This window comes from Ixodes scapularis, unplaced genomic scaffold, assembly GCF_016920785.2.
Source record: "Ixodes scapularis isolate PalLabHiFi unplaced genomic scaffold, ASM1692078v2 PGA_scaffold8__174_contigs__length_109621045, whole genome shotgun sequence".
In the NCBI taxonomy this organism is placed as follows: domain Eukaryota; kingdom Metazoa; phylum Arthropoda; class Arachnida; order Ixodida; family Ixodidae; genus Ixodes; species Ixodes scapularis.
In genome coordinates, this window is record NW_024609883.1 from 101,164,767 (window position 1) to 101,188,386 (window position 23,620).

The following is a 23,620-nucleotide window of genomic DNA, read 5'->3' on the forward strand; positions in this document are numbered from 1 at the left end:
TCTTGTCAAGGCCCCGGAACGTTTCGTGCGTTTTCGAGCAAAGCAGGTGCCGCTCGCGGTTTTCCCCGCTTCCTTCTCTCGGGAGGTTTATTCGGGAAGAAGCCTACAAGCAGACATAGCCACCTGTTTGTTGGAAACGCACACAATTTACGAAGCTCGCGCCATTCCTTTCCTCAGCTGGCGGCACTTCTGCTTAGCAATTATCCAGTCCCTTTCTATGACAATGCGCAAAAACTTCGGCTCTTCGGGTGTTTGGGAACAATTCTCCTTGAGAGGAATGACCGGGAATACGTCAACTAATGCGCTTGGGTTGGGAGAATAGGATTAGATTGAGTCCGAGGCAGAAGGGAAACGTTTCACATGACGACTTCTTCTTAGAACAAGCTCCCATGGCCCGACTTAACATACTGACACGGACTATAACCTCTTCTAAGTCAGGAAGACGGAAACATATCACCCTTTAACTAAAGGCCTTCGACGTTGAATGAACAGCGAAACCGGCGAGTCGACTTTCAGAGTCACATCTAAAGAAGAATTTATTCATCATGTTTAACACGTATGTCGTGTGCGCCAGCAAAACGACTGTTCAATATGGTGCACTTTGAGGCGCATAAGGCTGTTGCGGTGTAAGCCAGAAGGTCTGAGTTTTGGTACCTATACTTTAAATACAATTAGCACGAATTACTGCCTCAAGGTATTCAAAGGTAATGTCAAAGTGATTTCATTACTTTTGGAAAGTAATTGTAATGGAATGTCATTACTTTTATTCTGCGGTAATTTGTAATGCTATTTGATTACATTTTTGTGGTTTTCAGGAAAGTAATTAGTAACGTAATTTAATTACTTTGAAAGCAAATTTGGCATTTCCGTAGTGTTGGGACCGGCGCGGCTCCGCAATGGGAGCCAGTGAGGCCGCGCATATCGACAATTTGCAGTGGCGATGCAGTCACCTGCACCTGAAAGGGTGTATGGCAGTGCGGCAGCCCGCCTAGTGTGGCGAAGATTGCTTCGTGTGTTTGAGCATAGCCTCCTCTATACTCACAAAGCCTGGCAGTTCGACGACGGAGCCATACAGTGTCCCGTCGCAGATTTGGAGCGCGAGGATCTGGTAGCACAGAGCATCAAGAAGTCATTTCTTGGGGAATCTGGACGTCAGCGCACAGCTTCTGCACCGGCGGGAACCCGAAACACACGTGCTCGCTCGGGAGAAGTGTGTTTCGGCGTCTCGCCACAGCGGGGCGCTAGTCATGTGGCTCTCCTCTCATCCGTTGTCTGCCGCTCCACCTTTTCCACTTCGGCGGCCGTTTCTCGTGGCGATCTGCCAGGCTTTGTCAGTATATAGGAGGCTATGGTTTGAGACACTGTTCTCAGTCAGAGCGGTTAGTGGTACGTTGTATTACTGTGCCGGCGTGTTCTTTCCCGGTGAGATTTTCGTCGCGCCTACAATTTCGCGCACACTGCGGACTGTGGAGTTTAAATTTACCGTCGAAAAGCCGGCGCAACGCCGGCGGAACTACTGCTGCGCGCCATGCTGCAGGACAGGCTACTCGTGTGTGAAATGTGAACGGAAAACGTCAATCATCATTGGTTTAAAGAACATAGCCGACAGAGAATTAAATCTGGGCAAAACAATTTATGCTTGACGGGCAAGCTCCCTGAAGAAACGAGCGCACTCTGCAAACTTCGTGTTGAGTTTCGCTAGGTCCTTTGGGAGTACGTTCATATAGTTGACGAAAAGGAACTCAGAGAAATCAAACAAAAGAAACATTGTTTTAGAGCGACGCGAACATTTCGTATTCCCCGCCTATCGTATCCCCACGGGCACACTCACGCCCTTCAGGTCCAGGCGCCGGTGATGCCATCTGCACATATCGATTCGATACGCTTCTTTGGAGGAAGAAGCGATGCTTTTGGCGTTTCACAGAACGTGTACGTCTCGATAAAATAACTAACATATATAGTATAATCTCAACTTCACGTACGTATATCTTAATTCTCCACATAAAGGGGGCAATTAGTAGTGATATCCGCAAGGAGCAGGACCTCTTTTTACTATACGGTTAATAATTAAACAGTGAGGGGACGCACAGACGGAAACATTCTTTCAACTCGCAGTATCGTTCATTTTCATGCGCGTACGACGTCGGTGCCCCAACGCTTTTTGGGGAAAGGGGAGCACTAAGAGCAGAGGCAAAGGGGAGGATTCGGGAGAGGGAAAGGGGCTCGCCGAGGGCCTCGCGATGGGTGGATTATATGAAGGCCGCCGAGGAGCCGATCCGAAAAGCTCCTGGCTCAAGAACCCCATCTCTCTCTCTCTCTCTCGGAAAGTGCTAGCGAGGGTGACGAGATCAAAACGATACCACCGAGTTCCTAGTCGCCGAAGGACTCAATATCCTCCCTCCCAAATCTCTGGCGATGGCGCCCGAGAACGCGCCTTCCCCTAAACATGGGCCCACATCCGTTGCAGGGGCGGCGGCGATGTGCACCAGAAGTATACTTTTGTTAGAAGTATGCTCATACCAACACGGTCGTTACAAATATTATTAAAAAAAGCGTTATACATACTACAAAAAAAAAAATAGATAAGCAATTCAACAAGACGCAACCAGTCTTCAATAATTGTGGAGAAAAACAGACTTCGATTGAATAATGACACCTGATTCTGGGTAAGCAGTTCTATTGATAAGTATACTAAGAGAGAAGAATGAATATTTGAAAATGTTAATCCTGCAAAATTATTATCAAACCTGTTCTTTTCCTTTTTTTTATTTATTCTGCGTGAAATGAAACGAGGAAACTGGAGGGAGCAAATATCCCTGTTTGTGCCTGCTTTCGTTATTGTAAACCTAATGAGAGAGCTTCGGGCGTAAACCGATCGCCCACAACATTTCGAAAGTTTTCATCCAAGTGAATATTTTAGTACTGAAATAAAAAAAAAATTATAATTATGAGTAGTTTAGTGTACTCAAGAAGTTTACAGAAAAATCGTAATTTCCAGAAGTGACCAATCTCGCAGCCCTGTTTTGAACTCTCTCGAGCTCGTCACAGAGGTGCTGTTGTATTGTTGTTTTGGGGAATCTCATAAAACTCACGGATATTCAAGAATAGGCCCTCTATTCGTAAAACATAAGGTATCTTTAAATTTTGGAGGATAACATGTTTAGTACGCGATATATATATAATATTGATTTTAATCACGATTTCAGTAGCTCCCAACATACGAGATTTCCTCGTGGAAAAGATGGGTGCAATATGCTGTGGGGCGTGTGACGTTATTTAGGCGTGATATAAGCGCCGCTGGTGAATGTATACGCTATCTAGAGCCACTTAATGAGCTGCGCTTAAAGTATCAGTACACTATTCCCCGACATTGTTATAGGCGCCGCCATTTTGGTGCTTGTGCAGAGCAGACGCAACTGCCGATCGTCATGATTCAAAAGTGCGACTTCCTCAGCATTAGATTCGGTGTCAGGAAGCTTGTGTAATATTGCTAGGCTCTGTCGCGAACTGTTTCAACATTCGTGGAGCCTCGAAAAAGCGCTTCCTGAGATTTCAGATAAAGCTTCATATAACTGGCAACCATGATTTTAAGCCGCAATATGGGCAGGTGTCGTTACTCTGAAGCGTAGCTTATTTATAGTGGCACTGCCACAATCAATGCCCAGCATCTTATGATCGCTCCTCAGCTAATGAGCTTGAGGCATCGGCCCACAACAACGCACAAGAACCGATCAGGATGAAGGTTCTGAACATACGGGAACAGCCAAGAATGAACCGGAACTTTCCCGAGAAACGTCGATCGGTAAAAAATAATGAGCTCGGCTGGCGGGGTTATTTGATTGCGTCACTTCCGCGTGGCAACCGTGTGAGCTGCCAACAAACTTGGTCACGCACGCGGCAATATCTGGGGGTTCATCTATAATGATGAACCCCCAAATCCGAGCAAAAGACGAAAAAAAAAAAAAAAAAAGTGCCGATGTCGTGGCGCTTGTGCTAATTGTCTCTCGCGCGGTGTCATATTGAATATCCCTCGGCAAAACAAGTAAAAACACGCAGAAATCTCCCCCAGAAAAAAGAAGGAAGAGGAAAAGAAGAAGTGTGTGGCACATTTTACTGGTATATTTGGCGCGGTTACGGAGAGCTTTTTTCTTGGTATCTTTATGCGCGTGCAAACGCGAGCTATAGCATTCGCTGCTCTAAACGCGCGGGCATGGAGCGGTTTTGAATCGCTCCAAATCGAGCGGAATTTGCCATTAGATTGCATTTTGTTGAGCAACCCGAGACTGGGGGCGAGAAGCCCATAGGAAACATCAGACCGTGCAGGAGAAAGAAAAAGGTGACAGGAGGACAAAGCTGGAAGGCATTCCAGTAATACCCGTTGGTACACTCTAAGCCCGGTCCCACTTAGTAAGAGGGACATTTCTTCGATTTTTTCCCACTTAACTTTAAGGGGGGCGACAGACCTCTTAATATTATATGGAGATGCTCCCTCTTAATTAAGTGAGACACCACCCCTCTTAAAGTAAGCGAGGCGGCGTCTCCCTTAAATTTGAGGTCAGAGTCCCTTAGTAAGAGGGACAGTTTTTAGATATTTTCTTTCTTAAATTCGGAGGGACGGTGGCCCGCTTAAAATGCAGGGGTACAGTCCCCCTTAAGTCGGGGTCACGCTGCTTATACATCATACAAAATACATTCTGCAGACATGTTCCGAAACGAGTCGCCTCGACATCCGCGCTTCGTACGCCACGAGGTAACCAATCAAGAGGTTACTTTGTCACGTGGCATACAAAGCACGGATGTCGCGGTGACTCGCATTGGAACATGTCTGCAGAATGTATTTTGTATGATGTATAAGCAGCGTGACCCCGGCTTTAAGTTACCTCTGTTATTGTATCGTACAATTTCTGCTCCTTCGTGTTTTGAGTGTCAGCTGACATGCTGCACTGCACTTCTCGCACTTTCGCTGATATTGTTGAACCAAAGTTATCCTGTGCTGCGTAGCAGAATTGAAATTTGATCTGTATATCTTGTTTGATAAACGGAATCAATGTGTTAAAGAAAACAGTAACAATCTTTAAGAGTAAACACTGTTTTATTTGCCATGACACAAGAAAATATTTTGATATGTCTTTATCAAAATAATAATTCTATAAAGATGTTCTGGTAGCTTTTACGAATAAAAAAGACTTTGAACGACGCCAGAAATCGGCGTTTCTTGGAAACTATCACACAAAAAATTTCGTGCTGCAAAGTGACACATTTTGCCTATCATAAACAATAACAATACAATCGTGCTAGAAAAAAAAACTTTTTTTAGCGGATAACACAAAGGGAAAAGTACACTCTAAAAAAAATCCCGTGCGTCTACTTTCCCGCACAACACTTGGAAAGACAATCACCATAACTCTCGGAGGCAGCTCAGCGAATGTAGATGCCGAAACATATGATTATACCAAAAAAATGAGTTACGACATTAAGCACAACAAGCGTGATGTTTTGCATTGGTTAATGTCACAACTCGGACTGCCTTTTTTGGTCTAATCTTATGTTTCGGCATCGTGACTCGCTGAGCTGCTTCCGTGAGTTACGGTGATTGACTTTCCAAGTGCTGGCTCGGGAAAGTAGATCCCTGTGCTTTTTTTTAGAGCGTAGTTGCCTACTTCATAGCATTAAAAACGAATTATTCGGTGTCTCTTGCCATCAGCAGAAGCTCAGAATTTCTGTTGTTTTTGAACGGCCATAAGCGATTTTATGAGCTTCTCCGACATGAACTGAATCGGAACACTTTATTTTCAACGAGCAGACCCTAGAGGAGTTCAAGGGTTTGTCCAGATGCCACAGGGTAGGAGAGTCCCGTTATGTAATACACCCATAAGCACATGACTAGTGCCCCCTCCATAGTCGTGCTAGCGGTGAGTTTCACTGACCAGTTCCCAGAAACGATCCCTCTCTCCGAACCGAAGAAAGTCTTGGGTCTTGGAACTTTTTCGTCAGGGGTAAAATCGTCCTGCAAGCAGCAATAGTTAAAAAAAAAAAAAAAAAAAAAATGCGTCAGCGTCAAACTTAGATTTCTATTTTTGCATTCGCTTTTTCACATACCATAGGTGATGAAAGAACTTCTGGCCAATCGAGACCGGAGGATGGTCTTAATGTTCAAGAATGTTGTTGGGTTGTCTCCGTAGAAGGCCCCTTTTACCTCCTCCAGGTTTCCCAGCATGGTGACGATCGTGTTATGGAACCGAAGTTGTGCATCCACCTTTAGCTGAATGAAAGACCATATTGCTTTCCTTCAGATACAGAGAGTGGGAATTAGAATAAAGGTAATGAAGCGCTTTCACCTGTTATCAAGCAGGCGCCAGGAAACAAATGCGAAAATAAAGTGCAAACAGTTCAAAGATTCGGAACCCAATCTGTATACGATGAAATAGCGAGTGACATTAGCTTATGACGTAACTTCTGCTACTATTAATTTTTGGTACGAGAATAGACTGCAGTTTTAATTAATTTACGAGAATCAATCGTTTCTGTGTTACCAAGACAAAACGAAAACGCATTTAGTAGTAGATGAACTTTAGAAGCCCCATGTGCTTTGGGAAGCATGGATTGCATTTGCGGCTCGAAGCTGCAGAAGTGATCTAGTGCATGTTTTAAAAAACAACATAAATAAAAAATTACATTTCTGTAAACATTTCGCCGCAAGCCATTCATTTACTTTTTTTTTTTTTTTCAGAAGCTGTGCATATGCCAACAGAACGTAAATAGAGCCTACCTACATACCAGAATACAAAAAGTTAATAATTACCGAGTTCGTTGTGAACCGTGTGCGGGTGGCCGCAGTAGGCTCACCACTCAGGGTGGTGCGTTCCACCGTGCAGAGGGTCCCGGTAGAGCTCTTTACACGAGCAATCCGAGCGGAACCCCCGCCTGATTCCCTTCATGTCAACGTTCGTTGCCATTGCCTCACTCTGAAAACAAGATTGTTAATAACGGTCAGTCATTTAACGCCCATAGTCAACCTAGCCCTAAAGCGCATAAGAAAAAAAAAAGAAAAAAAAAAGAAAAAAAAAGAAAACTTCTGTTTATATATTTTTCGCGGATGTACGACACAGAAAAAAAAAATATTCAGCCAGCTACAGAAAACAAAGAGCATAATAAACATCATACAATCTCCAAAACCAAAAACATGGTCGGCGCCAAAAAAAAAAAAAAAAAGCCGGTAGCTGTGCCGGCACGACCGTCAAAATATAACGAACAAAACAGTACGCCAAAGAAATACAAAAAAAAAAAAGAAATGTACTCCCTGGTTACCGCTACACCTTTCCCCCCTTTCCGCAGACGCCGCGACGCCGACGCAACGCGAAAACATTATTTCTTCTTTTTGTTTTGTGCTCGTCCAATCCCCCTGCCCTTTTCACAAACATACATACACATTATGGGTTTTTGCTCGCCGCCCACTTGAGGAAAAAGTGTTCATAATCACTGCAACGCTAACGATGTCTACAACATAACGTTGCAGTGTAAATTGCTGTAATGAATTGTGAAGGCAAACAAACGCAAAATCGCCAACATTGTTTCTGTCAATCAACGCTCTCGGGCGGTCAACCTCAAGCATTTAGAGTGCACACCGAGAAACAAATCGGCGAGCCAAGCTTACAAACACTGACTGCCCCAGCTAGGGTGCCTTTATGTTGGCTTTGCCTTAGGGAGGGTGATGCCATCCTTTGTAGTACTCTATGCCGACAGTGTACGCTCACGGATAAAATACAAGGCAATTGCCGGTAATAAAATGCCGGCGTAGCACTGCCAAAGCTAGCAGCTCGAGCTGGGAGAAGAACGAACGCGCGTTCGAAATTAAAAAGTAGACAAAAGCGTCGGGCAGAAAATGGTCTGATATCACCAGCCTAAGACAGACGCGTACACATTGGGACACCCTAACCCGCTAAAAGTGTTCTGTGCGAAAGACAGCTCTGCGGCTCACGGCAGGGCAAACGATTAGCGACACTTTGTCCTAGCTGAACGAGCAGATCCAGGAAGCGACCGCGTCCGCGGACTACAGCTGAACACTCTCACTCTACATGCAAAGCTCGTGCATCTCACAGCCAGCGTGAAAATATCGATGGCTCGTTATTCCCACTTGCAATGCACCCAAAACAAAAGCGCCAATATGACAGGATTACTCACCCGAAGGAAGTCAAACGAGCAGCATGACGCTTGCGACTCTCCGGCAACGACCGTTTCCAGCTCTCCGTGAATTGGCGCGAAGCCTCAGCACCATCCGAACTCTTTGCCGTGGATTAGTGCGCCTGCCCCTCTCCTCCTGACCGAACTACATTGGTCCAGTTAAGAGGGACCAGTCCCCTCTTATTATGAAGGGAGACGCGTGAATCTTTCTGTCGGTCTTTCCTGTTCAGAGGGACCAACGAAACGGTTTCCTTGGTCTCTCTTAATATGTTGGTGTCCCTCTAGATGTTGCTATTTTATTTTTCAATTTCCCTCTTAAAAAGAGCTGTCCCCCTGAAAGCATTGTTGTCCCCTCTAAAATCAGAGGGACAGCGCTTTTTATGAGAGACCGGTTTTAGAGTGTAGAGTAAGACCCCGTCCCTATGGGTGACGAAAAAAAATGAAACATTTCAACCTGGAAATAGTAAAAAGATATAGGTGAGGTAAAACAAGAATGGGTGACGGTTACGCTTATCATCCTGAATGACTTCTATTGGCGAGGTGACGGCTAAACCTTGCCTTCGGCCATACTTGAAGTGACGAGATTCAAGATGGCGACGGCCTCGTAAAATATGTATAACACCTTTTCTCACAAGGGCGCCGTCATCTTGCATGTCGTCACTTCCGACGGAAGTGACGACATGCAAGATTGCAAGGAAGGAAACATTGTTTAGCCGTCGCCACGCCAATAGGAGCCATTCAGGATATAAGCGTAACCCTCACCCATTCTCGTTTTGCCTCACCTCTACCTTTTTTATTATTTGCAAGTTAAAATGTTTCATTCGTTTTCGTCGCCCAGGGGTGCGGGGATGACAGTAAACAAAAAAGATGTCGGTGGAGATAAAACTCATTTTTGGATAGATGAAATTTCATTTCAAAATATCGGAAATAACGTTTCTTTTGTATATATATACTTAATTTTAATTAGCGCCGGAATGCAGCAATGTCGTCACGAATATGACCGGCATGGGCGTGATAATTTTTCCTACGCATATCTGACTACAGTGGGCTAAACTGTCGTTTGTGGAGTCGGCGAACTTCGCACAATTTCACAAATACCACGCTTCGGTTTTTGTAGGTCGGTGTATACTGTCTCGCGTTATTTTGTTTGTTTGAAAAAAAAAACGTTCCACTTCTGACACCGCAAGTCACGTAGTCGGGAAAGTCGACCGGTGATATAATGTGCCGCAGTCCAAATTGGGGAAACACCAAACCGCCCGTCGTTATTTATAGCCGTGTATAGACCATTCCAGTAAAGAGCTGCAGGCCGGTGCGCATTTTCAGCGTTCGTGCATTTTGTGCGTGCTTTGCTCTCATTCCAGCGCGTGCCATGGGCTCATATTGCACACATGGCTGTGGGTTTTGAAACGTTAGAACGGTGGATATAACTATATAATGGCGGGGACAATTTGTACACGACAACATGCACAGACGCGTAGGAATTATACCTTATTGTATAGATAGCCGAAGGTTTTCTGCAGTGGCGTACCAACTTGTTCTTGAGTGGGGGGGGGGGGGGGGGGGGGCAATCCAGACCCCCCCCCCCCCCCGCCCCCCCCCAGGCCCGAGGGCGGTGCGCCTGGTCTGCGTTGGGTACCGCCGGCCTGTGTTTGCCCTGCACCGTGGCGGCTGTTTTAGGGGGGGGGGGGGGGGGGGGGGGGGGCGAAACACATGCCTTGCCCCCACTCTAAGAACTGGGGAGGGGGGGGGGGGTGACCGCCCCCTTTGCCCCCCCGGTTGGTACGCCCACGGTTTTCTGGAACGTCTCGCCTAACCGTTTGATTGCGGATTTTACGGCAATCCTAAGAACAATTAAACCTCTTGTAAACTATAATTACAGACCTCGCGGTTCGGTCATGAACTCGCATCGCGTGTTATTTAAAACAATAGACTAAATAAACAATTACACCTATCGTGGTGCTACTTGGAATTTCGCAATCGCGAGTGTATACAGCTGATACACAAAAAGAATCGATCGGTGCCCTCGTGGTGATGTACAGGTACTACGTCAATAAATCAATCAATTATTGTTCGAAGAACGAAATAACCGAGCGTTTACGTGTCCTAACCATGCAATTGAGTAAACTTATCAGGTTCGCATATAATGTCTTTTGATGTGTCCCAGCTATATGTATCAGGGCCGCTTTGCACAATACTGGCATTACATTTTATTATTTTATGATTATCTATAGTCCCCGCTAGGCTTCAGAAACACGGGGGGCGGGGGCCTGACTTATAATGTTTTCGAACGCCTAATGCCGCAGTCTGATTGGCTGCGGAAGGATAATCAGATGCACGGGGAATAGCCTCGGCGATCACACCTTCATCGAAAAAATCCTTTATGCCGCCCCGCCTCATTACGCTGCGAGACATATTTCTAAAGATTAGCGGCATATGGTTTGCATATGGGATGTCACCACAGTATCTGTGTGTACCATCAATGAAATGTTAACCAAGTAATTAATGTCACTCTAACGTAATACCTCGTGCGTGTGTGTGTGTGTGTGTATGTGTGTGTGTATGCATAATTTGATCGTGTGTATTCTGTAAGGCGCCCACTCGACTGTTCAGCCAATACCGTCCATACTAATTATAGCCCTTGCCGAAATCACAATATTACATATTCTCTTCGTGGCACTCAAATACCTTACACATTTAAAAGTCCGAAAGCTCGAACACGTGGCGGCTCACGGCTCCGTTAGTCTAGCGTGTTTCGATGAGAAATTGTAGCGAGGGGTGGTATATAAATAGAAAATGTACGCGGGTGTCCATTTTATGTTTATCGCAAAAGGTCTTATGTAGTTAAACTCCCATTATGCTAGACATGGCTATACGCGATTATTGGGTACACATCTACACTGCTCCTTCCTTGGCCTATATCTTATAACAGCGCATGCATGTCGCGACTTCTAAGATCCAAGTGACTCGTTTAGGACGCTGGCGTTTCAACAATTATGAGAATAATTGGTATAGCAATAGATTACCAAGTCAGCTTGACCCAAACATCGCGCGTGCAATAAACCAGAAGCGCACGTTACCGGTCAACGAGGGAGGAAAACAAAATCTGGTCTTACGTGCATGTTTCTGCGAACTCCGCAGGCATCCCGATCCCCACGAAGGCATGATGACTTGCTGATGTCGGTCGAAGGATATAACTTCCGTTTAAGCAGCAGCGTTGTTCAGAACACAAACACCTTCACAACCACAGGCTCACGAAACAACACCGGCTTCACCAGCACCTTGAACATCAATGTCTTCGGCAACTCGGAAACTGCTGAGTCACCAACATGACTTGCTGCGATGTTCCGCCGTATCGCTTGTCTGAGTGGGGAAATCGTGGAAATTTCGGCAGGGTCTGTAGTGATGCGCACTCAAGTCGTATTGAAAGGTGATCTTCAGCAGCTGGCTGACCTTCAGCAGCTCAACTGCTGAGTCACCGACATGACTTCGGCGCTTGCGGCGGTGTTCCACAGAATCACTTATCTGAGGGAGGTGACCGTGGAAATCTCGGCAGGGTCTGTAGTGACGCGCACTTGAGTCGTTTTGAAGGGTGATCTTCAGCAGCTCTTCAGCAGGCAAGCACTACTTTAGCATCACAAGGATGCGCACCCCTTCACCAATTAACCTGAGGTGTCTCATATATGTATTCACACTTGGTCGCAGCTGAGCTCGTTCAGCACTTTTACATCCGCTTCTTCAGCACAGAAGCGTAGCACCGAACTAGATCACCGGCAGTAGCTTCTTGGCGAGTGTACGCTAGCACAGTTGATTCGTCTGCGCTAATTTCACTCCAGTATCTATATTATTGGATAATAGAATCATTCCCAATCCTCCACTAATGCAGCCTCTTTAGCTTCCACAGCGAACCTTCTTCAGTGGTGTCCTCAGCAGCTGGTGGACGCGTCGAAGTGGAATCTTCAGCACGTTTTCAGCAGCCACATCAGAACATCGCACCAATCGGATTGAGTATCTCTCGAACCGCAGATGTGCTATAGTTTTGTCCCACTTGTGATCGTCGAAGGCTTTGTTCAGCACTTTGTTCAGCAACGTCGTTAGACTCGCGGCAGAACGTCGCACGCAGTTTGCGCCCGGGCTGTGACTCAGTGTCGTCTGCTTCGAAAAACGGTCTGCTCCGAACAAGCGCGGAAGGAAAAAAAAAAGTATCCGAAAGAGCGATGGGTGGCGTGGAAAGGAGAAGGCGGTCGCTATGGTTACCGCAGAAACGCCTGTCTCCTGATTGGTCGTGGCCCGAGGTTTTCAGGGTTTGCAACCCAGAGTGCCGTAAATAAGCGCACCGGCGCTGGCATGCGTCCAAAATGGCGGTTGCGCGTGCCGCGGCGAGGTTTTAAAAATAAGGGGCGCCCAACGGAAAGAGATAGAAAAGCAGAACGGCAAGAGTTTAGTTTGTAAAAAAATAAAAACAGGAAGAGCGGCGGTTCTTTTTTCGAAAAGGAGGACGCGGGGTCGCTTTCGACACCTGATCCTGCCGCGGGTGCAAACAGCCTGGGCTCATAACCGATTAGTCGGAGGAAGAGGTTAGCTCTGGAGAGTCTCGCTGCCTCGTCTGCACCGGACGAACGGACAACCGACACTGTTCGCCGACACAAACCAAATCCTTTTTCTTTGTTTCTGCGCATGCGCAGTACCCACCGTACCTGGTGTGGGCAAGCGCGGGCTTGTCTCCGAACAGTCTGTTGTTGTATACACCAAATTCTGTCTCTGACATCAGTGTCGTCACAACAAGTTGGTGGTCGTTGTTTGGTGACGTCCAAGATGCCAACAAACAAATATAAGCTCGTACGCTTTCCGTCGGACGCACAACAAAAAGTCACGCAACGGAAGTACACCATTCCTGTTTGCACCAGCGCGGCAAACATTTGTGGCCGAACATTTTGACCGCAGACGTAACAAAACTTCTTTTTTTTTTTTTTTTTTTTTTTTTTGGGGGGGGGGGGGGGGGAGGGGGGGTTGGTCTTAGTTTTTTTTTTTAGTTGCCGTTGACTTTGCGAAGATTGATTGAGTATTGATTGAAAATGCTTCCATTTGGCAAGTCTTCTGCTTAGCGATGAGGAAAAAAAAGGGAGAGGGGGGGGGGGGTGGTGAGCTGTTTTCAGCTTACCGCGTATATCGGCAATCCCCAATCGAGATTGTCGCTTACTATGCGAAAGCGAGAACGATACAGCCCACAAAACCGCGCTTTTTTTTTTTTTTTTTTTTTTTTACGTTGGTGAGTGGTTTACATGGTTATATAGCGAATGCACAAAAACGACGAGCGCCGTGACGATGCACTTTTGGAGCAGCTTGATTGGCTTCATCGGATCGTGGCTACGGTAGGACTTGTAAAACGAAGTATACAAAAAAAAAATGTCTTAAATGTTTGCAGGGCAATCGATCCCCCTGTTCCCGGCGACGGCACTATTATGGAGGCGGAGCTCTAGTTGTTCCAACCCGCATTAAATGTTTAAAAAAAAGAGCAAGTTGTGTTGCAGATTAAAAACAATTTACACCCTTAGGGGAGCTAATCAGCTTGTCTTAGGGCTAGCACCGCGTGGGTGTTGCAGCAACACCCTTCTGATGTTGGCGAATACCCTAAAAATGGGGTGCTGGCAACATAAGCAGTATCTACAGAGAGAGGAAGAGAGAGAAAGAGATTTTACGGAGGAACAACTGCAGCGGCTATAGCACGCACCACATACAGCTACAAATTTATAGACGTCAGGAATACAGACGCAATGGGGAGCTTTACCATTAAAAGCCTGGGCAGCTTTTTCATAGAAAGGGAGTAAGCGGCTTTGACCCCATTCCTGCAAATCTGTCTGAAAATAATTTAAGGGCAATAAGGACATCTACTAGGACTAACTACGGCAAACAAATGGTCAATTTTCAGGTTCCCCAGCTCATAATGCAGTCGGCAATAACTTTACAATTGCTGGAAACCAAACTACATTTAAAAAAGATCTACGCTCCTTTTTAATTGCCAATGAGTTAATAATTCTATAGATATGTTGCAATACATTTTTAAGTATTTTAACCAGCATTTTTTTTTTGTGCATCGGTTTTATTACAAATCTTGTATACCTTATTATTTTATTATTACGTTTATTATCCTTATTACGTTTATTATTATCCTTATTACGTTTATTTTTAGATTTTAATGTGTGGACAATGTCAATTTGCTATTTTTATGTGTGCCTAAAATTTATAAATGTGATCTAGTTTTTTTGTTTTTTTTTTCACCTCTGTGATTTTTACCGAGTGTTTTTGTTCTTTTTAATGTTTTATATGATGATGTTTTATATTTTGATGTCTTATATAATGGTGTCTTATATTATTTTTTACAAATCTTTGTTTTTACGACACTGTTTATCTTGAAGGTGAACATTTCGACAGACGTCTGCCTGGTTGCGTTAAATGTTATAAATAAATAAGGGGCAAACGCCAACCAATCCCTAAAAAATCGTAGGGTCCCAACGTTTCGGTGCCGGCTCGGCACCGAAACGTCCGACAACATAAGAATGACGAACGCAAATTTGATCAAAAGCGTAGTGCTGTTGCGGAACACTGCGAGGACAATGACCACCGCATCGACTTTAAAAATGCCCGAATCCTGGATGTAGAAACCAACTGGCGGCAACGGCTCTTTATTGAGTCATGGAGCATACAGACCACACGAGGAAATATTAATCGGTCCTCCGGCACCTTGCCCTCAGCATACGTCAGTGGACTACGACACTTAGAGGAGACACCAAAGAAACAGGCCCCTACCATAGAGGAAAACGAAGATGCTGATCCTCGTTTGTAAATAACCAACTTTGGAGAAAACGAAGGTACCGCACCTGGTTTCGAAAACTAACCACCGTAAAAAACGAAGATATTGCCCTACATTCACCACAGAAAAAAAAAAAAAAAAAAGCTGTTTTTTTTTTGTTTTTTTTTTTTTTTTTTTAAGTAGCTTTTTTGAAGAAGGTGCCGAGCCGGCACCGAAACGTTGGGACCCTACGATCTTTTAGGGATTGGTTGGCGTTTGCCCTTTATTTATTTATAACTGTTTATCTTGCATCCATTATCCGTATTTTTGCTACTGTTGTGCTGAACGAAGTTTACCTTTAGTGCTGTTGCTGTTGGACTTTGCCCCCCCCCCCCCCCTCCCCCTTTCACCCCGTTGGATATTGGTGCCCGGTCAGACGACACGATTGCCTTTTGCGCCAAGGCAGGCACGTATCCAGGGAAGGGGGGGGGGGGGGGGCCGCCCCCCCCCTTCCCCCCCCCCCCCCCCCCCACACACACACACCGAAACAAAATCCTGTACGTTCCTGCGCCAAGGTGCCATTTCAAGGAGTATGTATACCCATTGAATGAGAAATAAACTGATTGATTGCTACTCCGAAGAACTATTTGCACGTGCACCGCAACGTTCTCGGATATTAGGGAGTTTTCGTAGATCGTTTTCGCCGTCCCGCAAGGCCCTCCGCAACCCGCTACGATAGTGGGAACTCCACAGTCAAGGCTATCGGCGCGCAGGCGCAGTAGCAACTTCTTCGTTGCGGAACGCTTAGCGGAGGGGGCAACGCGGTCTACGAAAACTCCCTATTATCGGATCCATTGGAACGATCTACCTAATGCATGAAGGCGGGAGACCGGAGTCTCAACCCTGTTAACTACCCGAACGCCTTATATACTCGACAATTCAAAGATGCCCCTTCGCGGGTGAGGGGGGATCGGTGGCCGAGTGGTCTAGCGCACAGAGCCACTCGATATGGCAGCGTAGCTGCCAGAGTAGCGCCACGCTTTTCCCTGTGCCGCCCCTCACCGCGATTGGTCACACGGGGTACCAGCAACGAGCTGAGCTGGCTCGGTTTCCATAGCAACCGTGTGACGACTCGTCACGTGACCTCTCAAGAGCCGTGATGTCATCGGTAAGATGGCAGCGCCCAGGGCTGGTGGATGCGAGTTTGTTCGGTGCGCGGAGTCGTGATGTGCCGCAGCTTGACGACGATTTAGGGCTTCTTCGTGCCTTCTGACGTAGGTATAATGTGAAGATCCGAAAGAATGATACCTTATACCCTTTCTGTGCAGGATCGCTCTGGATATTAGCACCTGTGTGACAGCATCAGTAATATCGCCTTGGCGGTGCTCGGGTTTCCGGATGTGTTTAAAGATCGATAAGACATTTAGCATGCAATTTTCGCATTCCCTTAGCTTTATTTGAACGTTGGAGTGTCTGAGAATTGATGCGAAATCTATGCGTCGCATGTTGGGCCTTGGGGAATTTGTTTTCGCCCCAGGTAACCGCATGATCACAAACTTTTAGCGAGGAAGCTCCTGCGATGTTTACGTTTTGTACTAATCAACCAGGGAACCTGGGTTCAATCCCCACCCCTGCCCGTTTCGATCTGGATGAGCATCGTACCGGCCTGCGGTTGTGTATCACTACTGCGTGGTGCACGTTAAAGACCTATAGACCCCAGGCTAGCGGTTATGCTGCATTGGCTAAATTGCTCATCGACAGCGAGTGACTTGTCGCAACTTTGAAATGGCTGACCAACTACACGCACGCTGTATAAATACTCACACAACTCCCAAGTATACTAATCAACGATTTTACGATATGCGCAGCGCAAGTTCGTCTGCTTTTCTTTAGTAGGGGTTGTGGTGACGTCAGGATGCCGAGCTCTGATTGGTTCTGAATAAAGAATAGTGGGTAGGCCTCAAGGCAGCTTGCTTTTAGGTCTACCCACTATCCTTCAATCGGAGCCACTCAGATCTCGGCGTTCGACGTCACCACAACCCCTGCAAAAAGAAGCAGACGAACTTGCGCTCCACATAGCTTTTAGGATAAAAGTTTCGCATTTTTCTAGCTTCCTTTGAAAGTCTGAATTTCTGAGAATCATAACGAAAGGTATACGGCGCGTGTAGGGCCTAGGGGAAATTGTTTCAGCCCTGGGTCACCGAATGATCACAGCATTTTTAGCGAGGAAGCTCCTGCGACCTTTAACCTTTTTTACTAATCGCCAATTTTACGAATTGGCAGTTCTGAAGATTTTGATATAACTTGCTTTTGTTGCAATAGCTTGCATTTGATCGCAGTGTTTTTTGGTTTGTTTTTCAAGTGAAAAACTGGCGTTTGCTCAAGTGACGTATATGAAATGTCCTGCTATATAACAATGCATCAACACATACTATTAAACTTGGATGCTCAGAGGTGTGTAAAGGCCCGTTCACACTCTTGCGACCGAGTACGACTGAGAGAGACGAGACCTCTTACAACTTCTTAAATGTTTCTAGAATGAGGGAACACACTGACATTGTGGCGCCATCTATGCGGTGACCCTAGAACTGCATTTCACAAAAGCGAAGGTTTTGCGGGATTTCCGAGGTCAAATGTGCGTAATACCCATAGAAAGGCTCGTTTATAACATTGTCAAAAGTTTTTCGAGCCAAAAAAAAAAAAGGATATTGCGCGAGAAATAAAAAAAAAATATGCCGGACCGCCGAGTTTACACTGCTTCCCAATAGATGGCGCCGGTGTGTTCTCTGGTTTAAGAAGTTTTAAGGAACCCAGGTTTAAGAGGTCGCAAGCAGTCGCAAGAGTGTGAACGGGCCTTTAGTCTTTGTAATTAACAAGATTACAGACGTATTTATTTCTTACGAGTGTAATATTTATTTTCTGTAGCTGGGCCAGTTTTGTGCTCCTTAATGTCAGTGTGCTATAGGCAACCTGCAATGCAGTTTGGCGCTACACGTTGCGCCATCTAGCGGCTGCAAAATAATGAAACTGGGTAGGCCTGCGGGCGGGCGCATCCAGAAACCACGTGTGAATGTTGCATTTCGGATCGGCGTGAGCTTTTTTTGGAACCGTTTTTCGTAAAAGTAAGTCCCAACTTCACGTCTCTATAACCTCAGCGGGTTCCTGTGACATCTCGCCTACTCATAGAGTTCCCCCAAAAAATAAACGTTGCTACTGCTGCATGAAAGACGGCCACAGTCGCGAAGGTGACTCAAGCGTCGAACTTCACTGCTTCCCTTCGAGATCTGGGAAGCGACACGGCAACAGAAGTGGATTAAGCGCGAAACACATGTACGACGAAACCGTCCGATCCGACGTCCGACCGCGCAATACGACGGTCGGAGGCGAGGGTTTTCAACGCTCTCCGATGCTGCGAAAACCCTCTCCCTTCAAGGTCATTCCGGCAGTCCGCACGTCGGATTGGACGGTTTCGTCGTACATGTGTTTCGCGCTTTACTGCAGTGCGGCGCAACAAGTAAGTGAATTTTACAGAAACTGTTGGGGGTAGGAGGGAAGTGAACAAAAATCTATGTGCAGGCTTGGAAAGTGGTCGGACGAATTCATTTTGCAGACTACTCGGCAAAATAACATATTTATACAAGTTGTATTACGAGTCGCTTTGACAGCCACATAGGGAAATACGCTGTGACGTCGAGAATCGGACGATCAGGTCTTCAAGCGAAAACCTGGCGGCCCGTTCCGGCACTCCTAATGATATTCGGCACGCGTGGTCGCAACCAAAACCTTCCTAACTGCGAGTTTTCAAAAAGTGGATTTTCGTAGCACAAAGTTTTGTTTGTTTCAGCAACCAAATTTAATGCTAAGTCTGGTAACAAAAGTGACGGCGTGCAGAAAGCAGAATGCTAAAGTTTTTCTTTACAAAAATCTCGTGCGAAGCGTAAATATCCTTCTGACACGTACACTGTGTTGCCTCTCGCCACTTTACACCAGGCTTTGTAATGTGCGTACGGTTCTGTAGCATGCAAAGTTCGATTCTAATTACCCAAGTTTTATTCTATAGTAGGTTACAAGTCAAGAAGGTAGCGGCAAATGCCCCTCCGCCACCTCCGCATCCAATAGCGTCCCATCGTTTCCGTGACGTCGCGGCCAACGCGCGAGGAGGGTTTGGCCTTTCTGTACATATTTGCTTTATCTTTCGACTTTGACTTAGCATTGTGGAAGCCACGAGAGTGAGATTAGAGTTTACCCCCTCCAGTGGAAACATACGACTTTCGGGGATTACCTTCCCTCTCCGATGGATACAAAGGCTGCTTTCAGGGGCTCGGTTCCCCCTCCGATGAATACAATGGTCGCTTTCTTAAAAAGTGGGTTCGGAGACAAGTTGGCATCACCCTGTAGCCAATATCTATTCATTGAAGCGGAACAAGGAGCGTTTCCAGTGAACTCTTCTTTCTACTGTGGAGGGATTTGAAACCGGCGCATCACGCTTGTGGGAGGAGCTTCTCCTACCTTCATAACTTGTAACCGACTATAGACGATTGCAAGCTGGGCGACTGGCCGCCGCCATGTCTCTGCTCGAGCAGGCACGCCCGTGCGGTTGCGAGCTTGCCAAAGCTACGTTCACCCGCGCGTTGCACGCGCTTGCACGCATGGCGCACCACTTGTGGCGCCATGCTTGCAATTGTCTATAGACGCTTTCAAACAGCTGTGCATGGGCGCCGCCATAACTGACCTTCAGTTTTTGTTCCGTATTATTCCGTTCGCTCCACTTCATCATTACCACAGCAGGATCGGTTATTGCCATTTTAAGTGTTACTGTGACCTTCTCCCCAGCCTAGGCTTTTGTGGAGGCTCGTCAACGCCCGCTTCAGTGGCTCGGCATCTCGGTAAAACAAGAGAAGGTCGGCTATGGCGGCTCAATCTGGCGCGCGCTGAAAGCGTATATAGTGTGTGTGGGCGTCGGGAGGAGAGGACGGCGAGCGAGGCGCGAGCGGGGGCCAGCCGGCGAGGAAAGAGGAAGAGCGTGCTGCACGAGGCTGGGGCCGGGCAGGAACGATAGAGCCGCTCTGGTTGGTCTGGTCCATGGCGATTCCCGGGAGCATTCCACCAGCGAAGTTCGGATCAGGACCGGCGGAGCGGCGAACTCTGACCATACTGGCCTAGTCCAGACTGCTCCGACCTGGAGGGCCAGAAGGCCCTGGTTGACCGAGCCCGAACCGCGGCAGTCGCCAATGGGCTCCTGTACTGAGGAGCCCACCTAGTGCTTGTGAGAGATGGCCCCCTCCGGGCCACCTCAAACTACCTCCCTCATGATATACCTTTAATAAAGTTTTTCATACATACATACATGACGATGACGATCCCGGAGTGGTTCCGCAGCGAGACTCTGGCTGCGATAGCCCGGAACAGCTAGCCTACGCAGCACTGGCGTGGGAAGGGCGATCCGCCGCCCTGGACACGGGCTCCGACTGCGAGCTCTGAACGACGGGCGACAACTAGGGTCGGCGGGTCCGGACTGCCGGCTTTTGAAGCCGGGCAACCGGGATGTACAATAAACCCATTCGCTGCCTTCTCGTTGTGTTGTGTCACTTCCTGGGAGACAAGCGAAGCACAGACCGATCGGGCGGCCACAAGTAGTGAAGACAACTCAAACTGGTGTCCAAATGACGACTCTAGAATATTCTTTCAACACTTGGAGGCTCCCGATGGTCTTAAGAAACCGCATAAAAGAACCAGGGACATGGCACGCAGGTGCACACGGGGACTGCTGAAATCGGGGTCGCCACCGCTCGCAACGGCCCGACGGGCAAACTGGCCGCCCCATTAACAGAGACGCCTCCGCTTGTGGCGCTGAATGCAGTACTCTCGTGGCGCCGCCTGGCCATTGCCGGCTGCCTATATGCTGCGGAAGGAACGCGCGCAGGAGCATCCTTCATAACGACCACTCATGTGACGTCAGGGAAAACCACGTACAGAATTTCCCTAAATGTTTTTATTTTTACTTTTTATTGCAAAATTAAATTACGTATCGCCGAATGCTTGAAAGAGATAGTTCTGAAACTTTGGCATCTGGTTGGGAGTATTCCCTGGCGGCCATAGCTGTGTGTGCGTTTGCTAAGCCCGTGCTGACGGCGAGCTTCCACAGTTCTTTTGCAACGTGCGTGCATTCCACACCATCAAGATTGCCGGTCTTAGCAGCCTATAGCGCCGCTGGTTCTGAGCAAGAGCTCCAAAGAGCGCACTCAAATATGGCGTCGAGTGAATACCCCTTATACATTTTCTATATAAGGCGTTTTCACGTGACGTCAATCCGCCATTTTGTTCTTAGATGTCAACGTGATGAAACCAATAAGCTTTTGTGCACTGCCATCTTGAGGGTGTGATGTGCCGATTGCTCATGAGTCATGACAACAAAATAGCGGACGAAATGACGTCGGTGAAAACACCCTATAGGAGGTATTCACTGGACGCCATATTTGAGGGCGATGTTTAGAGCGCATGCTCGGGACGAGTTCACATTAATAGCCCGCTAAGACCGGCAACCTTGATGGTGCTAAATGCACGCTCCAAAAGAACTGCGGAAGCTCGCCGTCAGCACGCGCTCGGCAGCAGCGCACACGGGTATGGCCGCCAGTGAATACTCCCTATAAGGGATATTCCCCATACATTCAGAATATGTGATCGATTAATGAATATGTGACCGCCAGGAAATCGTAGCGCACTATTTTATAACGAAGCGTATCGAAGAAGACAACAGTCGGAGTTAGCCGACGTCGACGTTGTAACAGATAACCACCGCGTCACCGTCTCGCGTCCACGTCACCGATCGCACAACACGTCGCCGTACCCATAGTCACTGTACCCACAGAAGTCGCCGGTGATCTCATTTGAGCGTTAAAGAGTGTTCCCGCAAAAAGTCGTCGTACCTCGCGGAGCGCGAGGTCGCTTCGGCGAGTGTCTTGGCAATCCTGGAGGTAAGGACGTTCCGAGGGGGCATGGCGCTCCGCGCCGACGCGTTCCACAAGGACGTGTTGGCAAACTGAACAAACTCCCCCGTCGCCGGCGACGTCATGTTGCGTTCTTTGGCCTGCGTCTCGACGAAGGTGACGGCGGCTCCTACCACACTCACGACGAGGAAGGCCCCTAGGACAGCGAAGACGCTGTAAAGGGCCCTGGAAGAGACTTCTGCCGGCGGGGCGCCGTTGGCGGGACCGCGGGTACTGGGGTTTGGGGACGTCGATGACGTGGTGCAGTCCGAGTCCTTCTTGTGGGCCGCCGTGCAGGGGAGGCCGTCCAAGGCGGCCATCTCCAGGATGTGCATCGCGACTTGTCGCGGATGCAGGCTTCGCTTCCTATGGCTGGAAACGAGCTTTTCACCTTATGGAGTGCAAATTTAGAGGTTGCGTTGGAGTCGAGGCCGTCAAATGTTACACGCGGACCGCTAGTGGTGGTGGCGGTGGCTCGTAGCCGGCGTCCATCGACTTGTAAGCCGCGAGATCTTCTGCCTTCTCTTCGTTTCGAGAGCGGCTGAAATGCATGTGCTATAACCACTGACCTCTATGACAAATTGTCATATAGAGATCAGTGGATGCTAATCTGGTGCTAACTGTGCTGCTTCTTTCTTTATCGTCCATTTTTTTTTTCTTGCGTCGTCTGTGTATCAGTGTGTATTGCATCTCTCGCTGATGCCCCAATTCCTTACAGTATATTTTGCGGGCACAGAGTTGCTGACTCGGGGGAACCGTGTCATCCTGTCACATCACATGCATGCGTGACCTCCCTTTGCCACAGACAGTCAAGCTCTCCGAAATATCTATCTCACTTTGTCTCCCTTTCCCGCCTCAGATAAACTAGGGCTTTAGCCTCGTATTCGGACTAACTAAAAACTTCAACAAACTACTATCTGTGTTATATGTCTTCGTGCGGCTCCGCCTCGTTTATTATAGATGAACTCACTACGACTCCGACAAAGACAAGAGAAGTAGAAAGAAAGAGAGGAGGAGTTCAAATTTGCGAGTTTGAAGGCCTATTGTTGTAATCTTCGTAAATAAACACTCTATTTGCCAAAAAAACAAACCAAACTCCAGAAGAAAAAAAAAAGAAAACGACCAGACAAAATGTTGCGATGGACACCGGTAGCAGTAGCGTTGTTCAAGGATGTGCTTTAGGACATTTGCTTTTAATCGATGTTCTTCAGGATATTTTCTTTTAGTGAAATAGGAGATGTGCCGAAGGCGCGCACGCGTTGCCTCTCGTGCCTGATCGCGAAGAGATCCAGCACCCTCTGGTGTTCTCGTGCTAGTGGTGGTACGGTGGGGAGAATGATGGTGCGGTGGCGCTGTCACTCTCTGGCGATCACGTCACGTTTTTACGTACCAACGCCCCAACGCTGCCGGATTTCGCCGGAAAGTGGCACTACCTCACTGTAAAGGGAAATCACGATGCCGCGCTCTTGAACAACGCAGAAGACAAAACAGCACCACGCCTTACACGGCAACCACGGCTCTGACGGCAACCACAGAGTCTGCCTACCAGGGTAAATTATTTCTGCAACGTAATTTAATTACAACTGCTTTTCTACAAAAGTAGTTACTGCAATTGCAAATAGCGTCACAAACAAGTAATGCGTTAGAATTGCGGTGCTACTTTCAG

The 23,620-nt window shown here is 47.3% G+C and overlaps 1 protein-coding gene across 2 annotated transcripts in view; it reads right to left on the bottom strand.

The window, feature by feature from the left end:
* Positions 1-12,334, bottom strand: part of LOC8027122 (glutamate receptor-interacting protein 2) — a 109,187-nt gene extending 96,853 nt beyond the window's left edge. The window contains exon 1 of one of the 2 annotated variants that reach the window (XM_042286841.1): positions 11,295-12,334. In XM_042286841.1, the coding sequence (XP_042142775.1) occupies positions 11,295-11,343 (49 nt within the window). In that variant the 5' untranslated portion in view covers positions 11,344-12,334. The remainder of the gene's footprint in view (positions 1-11,294) is intronic. The other variant, XM_042286843.1, reaches the window with a different exon arrangement.
* Between the last annotated feature and the right edge of the window lie 11,286 nt (positions 12,335-23,620).